At 52.1% G+C, this 17033-nt stretch overlaps 2 protein-coding genes across 3 annotated transcripts; one reads left to right on the top strand and one right to left on the bottom strand.

The window, feature by feature from the left end:
* Positions 1-389: 389 nt before the first annotated feature.
* CSTF1 (cleavage stimulation factor subunit 1) lies at positions 390-11402 on the bottom strand. 2 transcript variants are annotated; one of them, XM_041417796.1, is made up of 7 exons: positions 10764-11399; positions 9762-9923; positions 8907-9102; positions 6288-6565; positions 4320-4517; positions 3435-3825; positions 390-1873 (listed from the first exon to the last, which is right to left on the bottom strand). In XM_041417796.1, exons 1-7 carry the CDS (start codon positions 10881-10883, stop codon positions 1614-1616), a joined length of 1605 nt encoding a protein of 534 aa, XP_041273730.1. In that variant the 5' UTR covers positions 10884-11399; the 3' UTR covers positions 390-1613. The 2 variants fall into 2 exon arrangements, with proteins under 2 accessions (XP_041273730.1, XP_041273731.1); XM_041417797.1 differs by lacking the exon at positions 9762-9923 and having other exon boundaries at positions 10764-11402.
* On the top strand, positions 11390-16933 carry AURKA (aurora kinase A). Its single transcript, XM_041417798.1, has 9 exons — positions 11390-11514; positions 11994-12081; positions 12758-13037; positions 13552-13627; positions 14236-14427; positions 14653-14791; positions 15128-15276; positions 15803-15977; positions 16269-16933. Exons 1-9 carry the CDS (start codon positions 11423-11425, stop codon positions 16452-16454), a joined length of 1377 nt encoding a protein of 458 aa, XP_041273732.1. The 5' UTR covers positions 11390-11422; the 3' UTR covers positions 16455-16933.
* Positions 16934-17033: the final 100 nt, after the last annotated feature.

The raw sequence follows: 17033 nt of genomic DNA, 5'->3' as shown, positions 1-17033 counted from the left end.
CACTGCTGTCACCCATCCCACATCACGCCCCAGTGACTGTGTCAGGACTTCCCTTTTCCCTGCCCCCAGCTCTGCTGCTCCTTGTTTCTCCACCAAAAAGGCCACCAGCACCACTGCTGCTGAGGGTCACCAACGCAGAGGCAGAGGAGCAGCAAACAGGATTCAGCCTCAGAAATGTTCTGCATAGAGGGAGCTTTTCAAGAGAAAATGAAATGTCATTATTTAAATAAAAATATCCCACGTTCTACATTTTGAGTCTGTAGTTGTACCTGATTCAGGTGGAACACAACAAATTCATCATTCCCAAGTCCCCAAGCCTCCCATATCTGACAATTTCTCCGTTGTTATACAGAAAACAAATACAATTCCTTCTTTATGTATCAAAGAGCTTTTTAAAAGGCAATCTTTATTTAAATACAGACAAAACCTGTACCCTCACCAGCCCTTGACAATTCCTCAGTGTAATGGAAGTTAATCCAGCAGCAAGAACCACCTCACATTTAAAAACCCTCACAAAGGCAAGTGCTGAGCTCTGACCAAAGGAGCCTCCCAGCTGTGATGCCCAAGAGCTCTGCACGAGGAGGCCTCAAAAAACAAGTTTAAGACTCTGCTCAGGCAGATCTCTGGGAGAATAAGTAGTGAATTTTCCAACTTAGAGAAATTTTAAGCACAGTTTCTCAATGATGGGCACCGGGTTTGTGACTAATTAAAAGATAATGTAATTGAAGCGCTGTGTAAGACATAGATGAAGATTTCTCAGATGAAACAGTGACATTTCTGAGGTACACATACAAAAATTCAGATGCACAAGTTTCTTTCTTTGAGAGGATATTAAAGGTCTCTAAGGCAAAATTATTCTCATTTTCACCTGCAGCAGCACTGCCACATTTTAACTGCAATGTGGATATTCCTTAAAACTATTAGGAATTGTTTTGAGGTCCCACTTGTTAAGATAAATTCAGAAGAGGATGAGATGAAGTCTGACTTTAACACAAGAACTAGAAGACCACTTCTTGAATTCATCTAAACAATTTAAAATCCTGTTTGAATTCTTGTGGCACAACTCAGAACTGACGGCCTACCTGGCCAATAAGCAAAAAACACCAGAAAGAATTCATCAAAACCTGATGAATCAGACTGAAAGATACAAACCAGAGCTTTACAAATAATGAATTGTGGCTGAAGGCAGCTTAAGGCTTCGTTAAAGTTTCTACACCAAGTTTTGCTGCTCTTTGTGTGATCTACTCTCTGCCAGAGTTCAGTGGGATTGCACAGGCACAACACAGAGCAGAACTGGCTCCTTCTGAGCAGGACACAGTCCCTTTATCTCGTGTGTGATTCACAGGCAGGGGAACAAGCTTAGTCCTTCCTGCCAGGATCATTTTATTCTCCACTCCCTCTCTTCAGTACAATTAGAGATGACTTACAAAAATTAAACCACGCACACTAATAAAAAAAATTAGCGTGGGGTAAAGAGTCTCAATATTTGCTATTTTCCTGTCACATCTGACAGAATCCAAACCAGCCCAGCACGGCTTCCCCGGAGGCAGCTGCTGGCAGCACCATCCCCCAGGGGGGCAGGAGCTGGGAAATCCCTGCTTGGGGAGCTCTCCTCAGTCTGTGGTGGATCTCCTGTACCAGAACCTGGCCCTGTAGTCGTCGCTGCAGGTCATGAAGCCGGGGTTGGTGGGGGAGTGCACGATGCAGCGCACGATGCTGTTGTGGCCCAGGGACAGGAGGTTCCTGCGCTCTGCAGTCCTGGAGTCCCAGCAGCACAGGCTGATGGTCCTCTCGTCCGGCAGCAGCACGTAATCCTCGGTGTGGTTGAACACAGCCTGAGTCCTGTGCACCTGGCGCCCGCTCAGACCAGCACCTAAACACAGCCAGCACAATTAGAAGTCTTCATACCTATGAATCATTTTCTCTCAGTATCAATTTTCTATCAATTTTTCTCTGCTGTTCAACTGTCACCTTGATTTTTTATGGTTTTCTAAGCCTTCTGATATTTACATTCTTGTAACGAACTTTCTCGCACACTTTCTGTAAATAACTTACTGTTTTGCATTCTTTTATGGAAGAGAAATTTGATGGACTTTTGGATTGTCCAGTGTCATTGGACAGGTGGCACTTTCACCCTCCAAACCACTGTCACTCTTAGAAATCTATAAATGTAGGAGTCAGAAAATAAACTGCCCTTTTTACCTTGGAAAGAGCAGCAGAGTCCACATCGTGTTGCTTTGTGTCCTCTAGTGACATTCAACCACTTCCACAAGCAACAGGTGGTGCAGTAACAAATATTCTTTTGAACTTGTATCACAGGACCAGAAAGGTTTGAGTCCAGCCTGTGCCCCCTCCCCACCTTGTCACCAGCTCAGAGCATTGGGCACCATGTCCAGGTGCTCCCTGAACACCTCCCTGGGCAGCCCCTGCCAAGGCCTGACCACCTTTTCCACGAGGAAATTCCTCCTGCTGTCCATGTATATATGCTAAAATTCCTTAGGAGACAGAAGGAATACCTACTCCAGCTGTGCCATGTCCAATCCTTCACCTAAGAGTATTTCTGCCTGGTATTTCTGCATGAGGCTTTCAGCTGTGACCAAGGAGAAAGAACCCACAGATATGACGATCCTTGAGGACTTTTCAGTGTATCTCTCACACAGCACACGCTGTAGGAGCTCCCTTGGCCATACCCTCAGGTAAAACGTGTCTCCCAGAGAGGCAGGGCAGTGCACGGATCCTCCCTGCACGTTTTCCCGGGAAGGTGCTGCTCCCTGCTGGCCGCGAGCAGCGGAGCTGGACTGCAAACAGGGACCTACAAACCCCAAAAGCTGCCACACACCATTTCCAGCATCTTTTGTGCTCCTACTGCTTAAGCACATCAGTGCTTGACCCCAAAGCCTCTCACACAGCTGTTGTCACATGCAAAGCTTCCACAGCCTTTGTTTTTCCCTAAATTCTGCCGAGATCCAAGCATGGCACTGTCACCTTGCTCCAAGGGTGAGTACCTTGCACTCAACTGCATCCTTGGGAAAAAATACACAAAAAAGGGAACAAACCAGCTGCAGGTACATTTCAGAGTATTGCCATGGCTACAGAGCCACAGAGTTAATGGTTAAATCAACTGCCCTGAAGTGTTTCTTCTTACTTTTCCCCAATTCAGGGGTAACTTCCCTCCAGAACATTGGAGTGAGTAATGACAGAAAATTCTCCAAAATCTACTCAGACTAAAATATGTTAACATGGACACACAGAACCACAGCTACTCTTCTGGAATTGCTCTAATGGAAATGTTTTTAAAAATCTTGGGCAATTTGTCCTCAAAACAGCAGTTTCTCCATTGCCTTTTGGAATTCTTATTTTCTGACAGTATTTCCAGCCCTGCCATGTCTCAGCACCTGAAAAAGAAGGAGTCTGGAAGGTCACCTGCCACATACCTGTGTATTTCACCAGCGTCCGGCCAGTGGATATCTCCCAGAGTTTAGCCACAGAGTCTTTCCCACTGGACAAAATATACTTGGAATTTTTGGAAAAAATAGCAGAACAGACTTCAGCACCATCGTGTGCCTTCTCGAAGGTGGTGATGCAGCGGTTGGAGACCCCATCCCAGAGTTTGATGCAGCCATCCTTGCTGCCTGTCACGTACATGTTGGCGCTGGCGTTGTAGTTGACGGAGCAGATGGCGTCGGTGTGCTGGTCCTGGGGGTTGCAGGACACGAAGCACTGGAAGGTGTTGATGTCGTACAGACGAAGGGTTGGGTGCTGGGTCCCCACCAGGATGAAATCCCCAGAAGGGTGGAAAGAAATGGAGCGTAACATCTCTGCTTCCTGTTGGATGAAAAACACACGGCGGGGTGAAGAAGGAAGAAAGCTCAGCTGGAAGGGTCGGTGCTGGTGGTGGTAAAGTGGTAAAAACCTACTGGAATTATCAGCACAAAGTGGAAAATGTTTCCTGTGGGACTGAAATGACAGGCTGCCCCTGGCTGCATTGTAGTTTTTGTCCTAGAGCAGCCTGCAGTGCCCCCTTATTTTAGGATATCACCCCCCAGGCCCACGACCACCTACTCCCAAATGCTCAAAGATAACAGAACTGACTTCCAAGTTAATTCAGATCAGAGTTGGTCTAATGAATAAAAAGCTGACAGCTTCTAGACTTAAATACAAGTGTCCATGAAGCACAGAATTAAGACACAATCTCTGTAAGGTCAGCAAATGCTGCACCTGTGTGCTCCTGCACCCTCTGATCACCTGAGGCACAGCCCAGCTCACACCACCTCAGCACTCAGACATCTGAGCTTCGCCTGCTCTGAGCAGTATCTCACCTGGATGTATTTGAAGGCTCTTTTGGCAGAAGGTTTTGAATAATCAAACAATTTAAGTGTGTAGTCCCTTGAGCCAGAAGCCAGGATCTGTTCTGTTGGGTGGAAAGCCAAACACGTCACTTCATCCACGTGATCGTACAGAGTCCGGATCACAGGGTGGTTCTCCATGTTCTGCTGTGCTGTCTCATTCATCATGACCTACAAAGAACATTCAACATGTTGCTGCTCTTGGAAAATAAAGCAAGTTTTTGACAAGAAAAGTAGGTTTTTGGCTTGCCAGAGTGGCTGAACAGCAGCTCCTCTCTGACACGACCAGGCACACAATCTGTTCTCTTGGTTATTTGAAGACCCTTTATAGGTCAACAAGTAAGATCCCTGTCTTTATGAAGGTCAAAACAACTTGGCTCAAGGACAAACTACTTCAGTAGCAGAGAGCTGGTGCAAGAAAACATCACCTTCATAAACAGCCCAAAGCAAAACACTGACTGCTGGGAAGAATTGAGAGAAGCTGCACTGAAACTGCAGCTCTCTGCTGAGAATTTGATGGGTGCTCTGTGCAAAAAAATCCCACTTTTCATTGCCACCTGATAACTGTCTTGGAGAAAGATAAAGCAAATCAATGTGTGAAACAGTTCTGAAATACCCAGTGAAAACACAGATGGCCATGGGGGCTGCACAGCCACAAGTGGGTTTAACATGAACTGTGCTCAGACATTACAGCCACGACCAGCAGGAGCCACCCCTGGCTCAGTTCTCTCCCTGCTGCCAGCGGTGACACCCCCCTGGGCAGCCTGGTTCTTCTTCCTTTCTTCTTCCTTCAAAGGGATTTTATGAGCAGCTGCTGGAGTAAGCACTATGTTGAGACAGTTATTTAGTCCAACCCACTGAGGTGGCCACAGGGTACAGATATGACATGGAGAGACCTCCCAGAAGGGTTACAATCCATTATCCCAATGGGCATGGCATGGACAGGATCCCAAAAGTGATTACAATCTGTTGTCCCAATGGGCATGGCATGGACAGGATCCCAAAAGTGATTACAATCTGTTGTCCCAATGGGCATGGCATGGACAGGATCCCAAAAGTGATTACAATCCATTATCCCAATGGGCGTGGCATGGACAGGATTCCAATTGATTACAATTCATTATTTTAATGGGCATGGCATGGACACAATTCCCAGAGTGGTTACAATCCCTTATCTCAATAGGCATGGCATGGACAGGACTCCAATTGATTACAATCCCTCACCTCAATGGGCATGGCACAGACACAATTCCCAATCCCTCCCCTCGATGGCCATGGCACAGACACAATTCAAAATCCCTCACCTCGATGGGCATGGCACAGACACATTTCCCATCCCTCACCTCGATGGGGATGGCACAGACACAATTCCCAATCCCTCCCCTCGATGGGCATGGCACAGACACATTTCCCATCCCTCACCTCGATGGGGATGGCACAGACACAATCCCCAATCCCTCACCTCGATGGGCATGGCACAGCCACAATTCCCAATCCCTCACCTCGATGGGATCGCACAGACACAATTCCCAATCCCTCACCTCGATGGGCATGGCACAGACACAATTCCCAATCCCTTACTTCGATGGGCATGGCACAGCCACAATTCCCAATCCCTCACCTCGATGGGCATGGCACAGACACAATTCCCAATCCCTCGCCTCGATGGGCATGGCAGAGCCACTATTCCCAATCCCTCAACCTCGATGGGATGGCACAGACACAATTCCCAATCCCTCATCTCAATAGGCATGGCACTGACACAATTCCCAATCCCTCACCTCGATGGGCATGGCACAGACACAACTCCCAATCCCTCACCTCGATGGGCATGGCACAGACACAATTCCCAATCCCTCACCTCGATGGCCATGGCACAGACACAACTCCCAATCCCTCACCTCGATGGGCATGGCACAGCCACAACTCCCAATCCCTCACCTCGATGGGCATGGCACTCTTGGCCAGCATCCTCTCGGTGTCCAGGATTTTGATGGAGGCGTCGGCCGAGCCCGTGGCTATCAGCTGCCCGTCCCTGCTGTAGGTGGCCACGCGGCAGGGCCCCTTGTGGGAGGTCACGTAGCAGGTCTCGTACTCGGACGCCTCGGGGGACATGGTCTGCACGTCGGCGTCGAACTCCAGGTCGATGCCGGTGCCCGGCGCCACGGTGTCCGAGCGGCCGATGGCGTACTGCACGGCGCTGTCGTCGTTCTCCATGCCTGGGGACACGCAGGGGGACACTCAGCGCTGGCAGCCCCTTCCCAGAGCCTGCCACGGCTCCGGGGAAGGCTGGGCAAAGGCAGCCTGGGGGCACAGCTGAGCTGGCACGGCAGGTTCGGTCCCACAGCGCTGGGGAGGAGGGAGGGAGAGCTGGGCTGTGCTGGAGCAGGCACAGATCCTCAGGGGCTCTGGGAGCGCCCCAGGGAGGACTGGGAATGCTGAGCAATGTCCTAGGAATACCCCAGTGAGGACTGGGAATGCGGATCAGTGCTCTGGGAATACCCCCAGTGAAGATTGGGAATGCTGCTCAGTGCTCTGGGAATGCCCCAGTGAGGACTGGGAATGCTGATCAATGCTCTGGGAATGCCCCAGTGAGGACTGGGAATGCTGATCAATGCTCTGGGAATGCCCCAGTGAGGACTGGGAATGCTGATCAATGCTCTGGGAATGCCCCAGTGAGGACTGGGAATGCTGATCAATGCTCTGGGAATGCCCCAGTGAGGACTGGGAATGCTGATCAATGCTCTGGGAATGCCCCAGTGAGGACTGGGAATGCTGATCAATGCTCTGGGAATGCCCCAGTGAGGACTGGGAATGCTGATCAATGCTCTGGGAATGCCCCAGTGAGGACTGGGAATGCTGATCAATGCTCTGGGAATGCCCCAGTGAGGACTGGGAATGCTGATCAATGCTCTGGGAATGCCCCAGTGAGGACTGGGAATGCTGATCAATGCTCTGGGAATGCCCCAGTGAGGACTGGGAATGCTGATCAATGCTCTGGGAATGCCCCAGTGAGGACTGGGAATGCTGATCAATGCTCTGGGAATGCCCCAGTGAGGACTGGGAATGCTGATCAATGCTCTGGGAATGCCCCAGTGAGGACTGGGAATGCTGATCAATGCTCTGGGAATGCCCCAGTGAGGACTGGGAATGCTGATCAATGCTCTGGGAATGCCCCAGTGAGGACTGGGAATGCTGATCAATGCTCTGGGAATGCCCCAGTGAGGACTGGGAATGCTGATCAATGCTCTGGGAATGCCCCAGTGAGGACTGGGAATGCTGATCAATGCTCTGGGAATGCCCCAGTGAGGACTGGGAATGCTGATCAATGCTCTGGGAATGCCCCAGTGAGGACTGGGAATGCTGATCAATGCTCTGGGAATGCCCCAGTGAGGACTGGGAATGCTGATCAATGCTCTGGGAATGCCCCAGTGAGGACTGGGAATGCTGATCAATGCTCTGGGAATGCCCCAGTGAGGACTGGGAATGCTGATCAATGCTCTGGGAATGCCCCAGTGAGGACTGGGAATGCTGATCAATGCTCTGGGAATGCTGATAAATTCACTGACAATCAGCCACTGACCATCCACAGGCCTCTGGTCAGCTTTTCACAGAGCAGCAACAAGCCCCAGCACTATTACATGAGTTTTAAAGTATAAAACTCAAAGCATTTACTGATTCTCTTCCTATTTTATGGCACTGAAGCTAAATTATCCCTGCACTGCAAGGGAAAAAACTTGCTGGGCTTCAAGCCCACTTCACAGACTTTGATTTCCAAGATGCAGCTACAGACCAGAGTTCAGCACTGCAAGGGGCAGCAGGGCAGACACAAGAGTTTTCAGCCCAGCGGTGATCTTCCTGCTGCTTTCATCTGCTCATTTCAAGTCTAGAATTTGCATTTCAAGCAGACACAAAGCTTCACAGATTTATACCCTCAGAACTCAGCTAGCTCAGGCAGCAGAACCAGCTGAGTTCCACATGGTGCCACGAGCAGAGCTCTTCCAGGACTCGGTCAGCTCGTTCCAGCAGCAGCTCAGGGGTTTCCCTGTTCTCCCCACACTGTGGCATTCCCAGAGGGAAGCACAGGGACAGAACAGGTGACAGCCCTGCTGAGAGCCCAGAGTGTGCAGCTGTTTGCTGGGGACTGATCCACACAAGCCAGCAAAGATTGCCAATGGAAGGACTCGCTCCCTCTCCAACACTGTCAGAACAACCGGATTGGAATGATTTCTTTCTGAAGTCAGCAGAACTGTGAGATTTTCCCTCAGATCTGGGGGCTCAGTGATCCTGTTCACTGGGATGTTTTGAGAAGCCACCCTGAGTGTCCTTATGGGAGTTCAAACAGATTTGGGCAACACTCAGGGATCTGGTTTGTTGGTGATGAAACAGGAATGCCCTTCCAAACCCCACAGAGGCCAAGGCTGTAGCCAGATGTGCAAGTGCTGTGCCATTACCAGACACCACCTTTGCATCAAAGGTGTCTTTGCAGTGACACCAACCTCTTAATTCACTGGGGAATTAGAAACTAGACTTTTATGTCAGCTTTGGATTCCAGCTTACCTAACTTAATTAGGTGCAGCAGTTGTTCAGAGGGTGCACAGACAGACTGTGGTTTGATCTCATTTATCAAGCCATTGGCAATGTTGATGTATCCATCATAGAGCAGCTGGCTAATTATCAGTTTGTAAAGTTGCTGACGGTCTTTCAAACTGACTTTTGTCCTATACATTGTGAGCAGGGACTGCCTTGGGGGGGCCTGGAATGAAGAACAAAAATCACATACAAGAGTTGCATGAAACCGCCAGAACCTTAGAACAAATCTCAGGGCAGGCACCAAATATTGCTGTGGTTTTGGTGGAAAGCAGAGGTGGGGGGAGGAAAGTGGGAGGGGGGAAGAGGAGGAAAAAGGGAGAGAAAGAAGAGGAAAGAGTGAAGAAAAGGTGGGAGAAAGAGAAGGAAAAGGGAGGAGGGGGACGAAGAGGCAGGATAAAGAGGAGGAAAAGGACAGGAAAAGAAGGGGAAAAGGGTAGGAAGACGGGAGAACGGGGAAGAAAGGGGAAAAAGGAAGAAGAGGAGAGAGGAGAAAAACGAAAAGGGAGAGGCAAGAGGGAGGAAAAGGGGGGCGGAAAGGGAAGGAAAAGGAGAGGAAAAACCTGTTGCGCTTGTTTTCTGTGTAAATGAAAATGTGGGCCACAGACGCAGGCGGCCCGTGCCGAGCGGCAGCAGGGCCGGCAGCATGTGCCAAAGGAGCCCCGGTGCTGCCGGCGGCCCGGGCTGCGCCGGATGGATGGATGGATGCACGGGGCGCGCAGGACAGCACCGCGCCGGCCCCGCCGCCCGCGGCCGCGGCGGAGCGCCGCTCGGGGCGGTGCCGGAGCCCCGCGGGCGGGCGGCCCCGGCGGTGCCGGTACGTACCGAGCCTTCCTTCTGCCGCCCGCGCTCTGCCCCTAAGATGGCGGCGGGAGCGCGGAGCGCATCGAGCGGCGGCGGCGGCAGCGGCGGGGGCGGCCGGGCCCGCAGGACGCTCCTCCGCGAAGGCTGCTGCATCGAGCGCCCGCACATCGATGGGAGGCGGCTCTTGGGGAGGGGGGGGCGACACAACGGGGCGGCGTCACGCGGGCGCCACGCCCCCCGCGTCACGCGGCGGGGAGGCGGGAGCCCCCCCCCCCCCCCCACGGTGGGGGGAGATCGCGGGGGTCCCGACCCCGCTCTGGGGGTCCCGATCCCTATCCCTCACCCCCCACGCCGGGGATCCCGGGGTCCTTCTCCCCGTTCCCCCTTCCGGGGGTCCCTCTCGCCATTCCTCCCCTTCCGGGGGTCCCTTCTCTCAATTCTGGGGATCCCGGGGGTCCTTCTCTCCATTCCGCCCCTTCCGGGGGTCCCGCTCCCCATTTTCCTCTCCAGGGATCCCGGGGGTCCCTCTCGCCATTCCTCTCCTTCCGGGGGTCCCTTCTCTCCATTCCGGGGGTCCCGCTCCCCATTTTCCTCTCCAGGGATCCCGGGGGTCCTTCTCTCCATTCCGCCCCTTCCGGGGGTCCCGCTCCCCATTCTCCCTTCCAGGGATCCCGGGGGTCGCTCTCCCCATTCCTCCCCTTCCGGGGATCCCGAGGGTCCATCCCCGCTCCCCTTCCGGGGGCAGCGGGGCCTCGGCGGAGGCCGCAGAGCCGCGCTCGGGGCGGGATCGCGGGCGGGGGAGCGGCGCTTGGCCCGGCCCCCGGCGGGATCGCGGGGGGAGCCGGGGGGTTCTTTTGTGTCGCAGCCGCAAAGCTCCGGAGCGCCGCTTCCGCCAGACCCCGGATCCCAAACACGGCGACGTGAACGGGCTGGGAATGAAGCGGCCGGCGCTGCTGCCCGGCGCTGCGGGCGGGCCCGGCCCCGTCCCCAGCGCAAACCGTCCCGTCCCCGAGTGCTACTCACGTCAGCCTCGAGAAAGGGCAGCCGGAGCGGGCGCGGGTCGAGCAGCGGCGCTGCCATGCTCCCCATGCCCCGGGGCAGCTGTCGTCTGTCACACGCTGCAGCGACACGGCGACCCGACATCTTCTTTTTACCTATCCTGAACCGCTTGTAAACACCAACACACACAACCAGGGCTCTCCTTCGCTCTTGTTTTCAGCACCGCGGAGACAGTGAAAAGTTGCCTTGGATCGCAGTTCTTCACGAGCCCCAAGCGCCGACCGGAGTTCCCTCGCTCCGCGGCGCCTCGCAGGGACCCGCGGGCTCCGCGGCCGCGGGGCAGCAGCGCCTCACGCCGCGCTCGCTGCGCTACTCGCGGGCCGCGTTCGCTGAGCGGCCGCGCTCCCGCTGTCCCGGCGCCTCCTCGGGAGCCGCGCGGGTCCGGGCGCTGCGAGGGGTCCGCGCGTCGCTCAGGCCGGGCCGGGCGGTGCCTTGGCACTCGGCGCTCGCCCTGAAGCGCTGGCGGCACGTGGCGCTGCCCGGGGGCCGCTCGGCCGGGACGCACCGGGAGGCTCCGGCCCTGCTCGGCCCCGTCCGGGGGGGCACCCACACAATGGCCCCGCTCGCGCTCGGCCCCGCGCGCGGTGGCAGCAGCGCCGCTCCCCGGCCTCGCCCGGGGGTGGATGGGGGTGTCTCGGGGGGAGTCTGGCGGGAGCGGGACTGACCTGGCGGCGCTCCCGGGCGCGGACCGGAGCGGAGGCGGCGGCGGCCACAGGTGGGAGCGCGGCGCGTTACGCGATTTGCGTAGCGGAAGCGGCGGCTCGGCCGGCGGGAAGTGCGCGGGCGGCGCGCGCCGGGGGCGCGGCGCTACGCAAAGTGCGTAACGCGCCGCGCGGCGACAACGCCGGCGGAGGGGCGGGCGCGGCGCGTGCGCCCCTCGCGGCGCGGCGGAGCGCACCCGGCAGCCAATGGGCGGGAGGGCCGCCCGCGGAAGAAGCCAATCAGCGTCCGCGGGCCGCGGGAGGGCGGCCAATGGCGGGCGGCGGGGGTTTAAAGGGGTATTTAAGGCGCGGCGGGTTGAATTCAAACAGCTCCGGCGGCCCTGAGGCGGCGGGTTCGGGGTGCGCGCCGGGCCTGGGAACGTGTGGGGGTATCGATACGGGCCCGCTATCGATAGAGAGCGGTAATTGATAAGGGAGCTCAGAGTTCCTGTGCTCCGCTCGCTGAGCCCCGCTGGCTCTCTCTCGCCCTCAGCCAGAGCCGTAAGGGCCGCTCCCGCTCTGGCGCTATGGACAGGAACATGAAGGAGAACCACGCCGCGTTCCCAGGCCGCTTTGCCAAGGTAAAGGTGTGAAACAGGCGGTCTGAGCTCCTCTTCCTGAGCAGTTATCTCTGCTGCATCGTTGGTCTCGATGCCTGGGGGTTTGCCATGAAAATTCTGGTCGGTTTAGGGAGTTGCAGTTTTTACTTTTGGGGTTTTTCCTCCCCATCGCATATTAACTACAGGTTTCCAACTAGTAATTTATCTTTAAGTAGCTTTCTCCTAGAGAAAACAGCCCAGAGCTGACTTTTTAAATTATCGCTAATACTAGCATATCCAATTAAGTGGGGAAATCCTCTTTATAAGTATTTAAGAGCCCTTATAAGTATTTAAGCCCTTTATAAGTATTTAAGAGCCCTTAAAGAGAAAGCAAGTGTGTATAATCAAATGATTTTAGATACAACTTTTAGAAGTAAGCACTGTGCAAATTGATTGTTACTATTGATACATATGTGCAGCAGTGCTCAAGATCCTCCTTATTGTATTTTCTCCTGAAATACAGGCACTTTCTCACTATTTTATATAAAACCAAATAGGTCTGATAAGTTTTTGGACCAGCACAAGCAACATTTCCTTTTAATCAACTAAATACATGATTTTTAGTGTTTCTGTTACAGAGGTTTTGCCATCCTGAGCGGGGCTGCGAAGGTCCCGCTGTGCTGTCGCACAATTAACGCGTTCCCCTCTCCCTTTGCAGGGCACCAATCCCATCGGGGATGCCCCCAGGCGCGTCCCTGTGTCGCAGCACTCAGCCCAGAGCCGCTCCCTCACCAGCGGAGCTCCAGCCCGAGTTCTGTGTCCCGCAAACTTCGCCCAGCGAGTCCCGGTGCAGCCCCAAAAACCCGCGCCGTCCGCCCAAAAACTGCCCAGCAGCCAAACGGCGCAGCAGCTCCGAGCCAAGCTGCCCCAGCAGGCTGCTGTGAGACCTCAGGCTGCGAGCAAGAGCACTGAAAAGCCTCCCCAGGCTGCAGCACCTGGTAATTGTGAGGGTGATTTCCGTGTGGTCGCAGCTGTGACGCTCCCAAAGCTGCTGCTGGTCCAGGGACAGCCCTGGAGGGAAGTTCTTGGTTGTGTCCCCAACCAGAAGAGCAGCACATGGTTCACCTCGGGTGTTGCTGCACCATCCTTGTGAATTTATCTCTAAATGAACCAATTAGAGGCAGTATGGTGTTAAAAACTTCCAGGTGCTCAGCAGCCAGCTGGGAGTTAATGTAAATGCATTCAGACCTCACATTTTCCAAGATTTGTGCACAAGGATACTTTTCTTTGGGGAGGGGGAAAGAACTCATGGGTTTTTATGCTCAGAAAGCTTTTAAAATTGCATTTTGCCAGTGCTGTTTCTTTCCCAGCAGTCAGCTATGCTATGTTGCTTAAAATGTCACTGAATGGATTCTAAAAGCTGCTTCGGATGATGCAGAGGGGTTAGATTTGTTCCTGTGTGTGTGTTCCCATGAGTCTGGTTCATAAATTGATTTCCTTCTCTGTACGCAGCACAAAACCCTGAAGCAGAAAGCACCTCGAAACAAAAAACTGAAGAGACCAAGAAGAAAAGTGAAGAGACTAAAAAGTAAGTTTTATGCCTGAATTCTAGATATCTGAGCCCTGCTGGAGCTCCTTTGGCTGTGGAGCCTGGTGACTCCCACACTGTGCAGACACAACACCAGGAAAGCAGCCTTTGACCTGGTAATTGTCAGGGGCAAGGACTTGCTGTAATCTAAAGAAAATTGAGCTAAATGCAGAGCTCTTCCCATGGGAGAGCACTGATAGCTGCTGCCCCAGTCACGAGATGTACTCCTGAAAACAAAGCCTCCTTCATCTGGGCAGGAGGCTGGAGTCTGGTTTGGGATGAAGTTGGATTTGTTTATGGCAACTTTAAGTTGTTTTGCCATGCCCTGGATGTGTCTGGGTTAGGAGTATCTAAAGGAGACCAGCTTGGTAAACAGTCTTCCTTTTGTAGTAGTGTGGTTGGTGTAGTGTCTGCAGAAGCTTAATGAGGGGAAAAATAGCTTTCAGAACTTCCTTTTGAAAAATCTCAATGCCTTTATTCTCTTGGTCTTTTCTTAAAGACCAAAATCTAGTTTAGAGCACTAAACATCTCTTGAACAGTAATGCTGTAAACTGTAAATTTGAGTGAAAGCCAACACAAACCTCCAGCTTTTAACTTTCCTCTTGCAGAAGGCAATGGTCTCTTGATGATTTTGAAATTGGTCGTCCTCTGGGGAAAGGAAAATTTGGGAATGTGTACCTGGCACGTGAAAAACAGAGCAAATTTATTCTTGCACTGAAAGTGCTCTTTAAAACACAGCTTGAGGAGGCTGGTGTAGAACATCAACTACGAAGAGAAGTGGAAATACAATCTCACCTTAGGTAAAGTTTAGTGACTATTTACTCTGCTTTGTTTGCATGCAAATAAACAAAGTTACCTGGATTATGATGAGGCTTCTTCTTTATGATAAGATCTCTTTATTGTGAGCTGAAGGAACGTGGATGAGCTGAAATTCCCATGCTTGCCTTGAAAGGTGGGGGGAGCAGGATGGGGAAGTCAAAAGTTTTGGAGAAACTTTTCAGAAGAACATTGAAATCTCTTTGCAGGCACCCCAACATTCTCAGATTATATGGCTACTTCCATGATGTGACAAGAGTCTACCTGATCCTGGAGCATGCACCTCGTGGGGAGGTCTACAGGGAGCTTCAGAGGCTCACCAAGTTTGATGAGCAAAGAACTGCTACTGTAGGTGGTTCCATTCCTCTGTCTCTGGGAAATCTGCAGGATAGAGCCAGCCCTTCAGACCAAGTTCTGTACTCTGCTGGGGGAAACAGATTCCTGAGCTGCTAGTTGGCTTCTGGGCAGGAATCATTGGGAAGACTTAGGGCTGTGGAGAATTTATGTTCAGAATTGCTTAATATTGCAAGGCACAGCCTGTATTGCCAGGCTTCAAGGGTTAAGGGATAATTGCTTTAACTTACAATTATAATTATGGCTCAAAAAGGCTGTGCTGCAGCCAGATAAACTCAGGTGACAGTATCTTAAAGATTGTGGCTTAAAGGTTGTTCTTTCTGCACCCAGTACATCACAGAACTTGCAGATGCCCTCTCGTACTGTCACTCCAAGCGTGTCATCCACAGAGACATCAAGCCAGAGAACTTGCTGCTGGGATCAAATGGAGAGTTAAAAATTGCTGACTTTGGGTGGTCTGTGCATGCTCCATCCTCTAGGTGAGACTTCAGTCTCTTGTGCACTGAAATCCTTCTGCAGTGTCAGTTTTTGTCACACTGTTGTGGAAGGGAGGTACGTGGGAGCTTCTTGAAATGCTGGGGAAAGTGTTCTATAACCAAGGGCCTAACAGGACACTGGTGTGACAGAGGAGGGCTGTTGTCCTGCATTTTACTTCAAACCTCGCTGACCCTCAAAGGAAGGTTGGTGTAGGGTTACCATGGTCCCTGAGATGCCAAACCTCCACTTGGACTCACACATTACTCTGGGAATTTGGTCATTTTTGAGAGGGTGGGAAATTGCACCTGAGGAGGGAGGAACAGGTTTGTTCTAGCACGTGGGGTGAAGAAAGGAGCTAAGACTGACATTGCAGGGACTGAGACCTTCAGGAGAAGTAGAAAACATCCTGCTGGCTTTCCCAGCTGTTCTGGTGGTGCTGAGGCACAGATGATTGCCAGCATCTTATCTGGCTCTTGAAATAGACCCTCTAATTATCTTAATCAATGATTAACTTGGACTTTTCTTCAGGAGAACAACTCTCTGTGGGACACTTGACTACCTGCCTCCTGAAATGATTGAGGGAAGGACACATGATGAAAAGGTGGACATTTGGAGCCTGGGAGTTCTGTGCTATGAGTTCCTTGTAGGGAAACCACCTTTTGAAACAAAAACCTATCAAGAAACCTACAGAGCTATTTCCAGGGTAAGTGCCAGTGCTTATCTGGGTCATGCTTTTAGTTCCAGAAAGGTTTCAGCAAGTTTGAAGCATAATGAAAACAATCACAAGAATATACAAATACTTTCACAAGCAGTGAGAAGCTTGTTCAGGGTTGTAATGAAGTGATTTTTTGTCTCATCTCAGTAGGAAGAAGTTGCACAAGCCTGCAAGGCTAGCACAGCTTCCAAGGGGTAACTTGAGTGGAGCCCTTTGGTTCAATGATTTGGTTATTGCTGTAGAACTTTTGCATGATTCTTAATGTCCTTTTTCCCTTAGGTGGAATTCAAGTTTCCTCCATTTGTAACAGAAGGTGCGAGGGATTTGATTTCCAAGCTCCTGAAGCACAACCCCTTCCACCGCCTGCCCCTGAAGGATGTACTTCTCCATCCCTGGATCACAGCAAACTCGACCAAGGTTCCCACCAGCAGGAAGAGTGATGGTGCTGCCCCATCCAAAACATAGCTGCAGGAGGGTGACTCGTGGGATGCACAGAGGAGCCTCGTACTGTGACTACTGTAATGCTTACAATAGGGAAAGCAGGTCTTGGAATCTAGTGGCAATTGGGATGCAAGTCCTTGGGTTGGCTGGTGTCTTAAACTCGAATTGCAGCATAAATTTATTTGACTTCTAGCTGGAGCTTGTGGAATATTTAATGTACTTGAATCAGCTCCATGTGGGCCAGGTTTGCTGGTGTAAGTGTGAAGCTCTTGTGCTGAAAATGGTTCGTTGTTCCACCACAAGGAAGTTGTTCTGGCTTATGGAACAGTGCAATATCCTGGAGATGCCTGCTCCTCCCTCCCTGGGCTGCCCAGGGTGTCTTACCTGTGGTGTGACCTGAAACTGAGCGAGGTGAATGCCTTTTTCAAGTGTTCTAAAAATGATGTGGCAATTGATTTTGTCTCTAGTTTTAAATGTGAGCACTCAATTTGTAAAATAAAGACTTGTTATACTGCACCCAGCACGGTGAGGTTCCTTGTGGCTGCTTGGCTCTGCAGAGCTCCTGCTTCCAGAGGTGAATTCCTAAAGTATAATTCCCACCTC

This window comes from Onychostruthus taczanowskii, unplaced genomic scaffold (assembly GCF_017590055.1).
Source record: "Onychostruthus taczanowskii isolate IOZ18803 unplaced genomic scaffold, ASM1759005v1 scaffold57, whole genome shotgun sequence".
Classification (NCBI taxonomy): domain Eukaryota; kingdom Metazoa; phylum Chordata; class Aves; order Passeriformes; family Passeridae; genus Onychostruthus; species Onychostruthus taczanowskii.
This window is presented reverse-complemented; position numbering and strand designations above follow the sequence as displayed.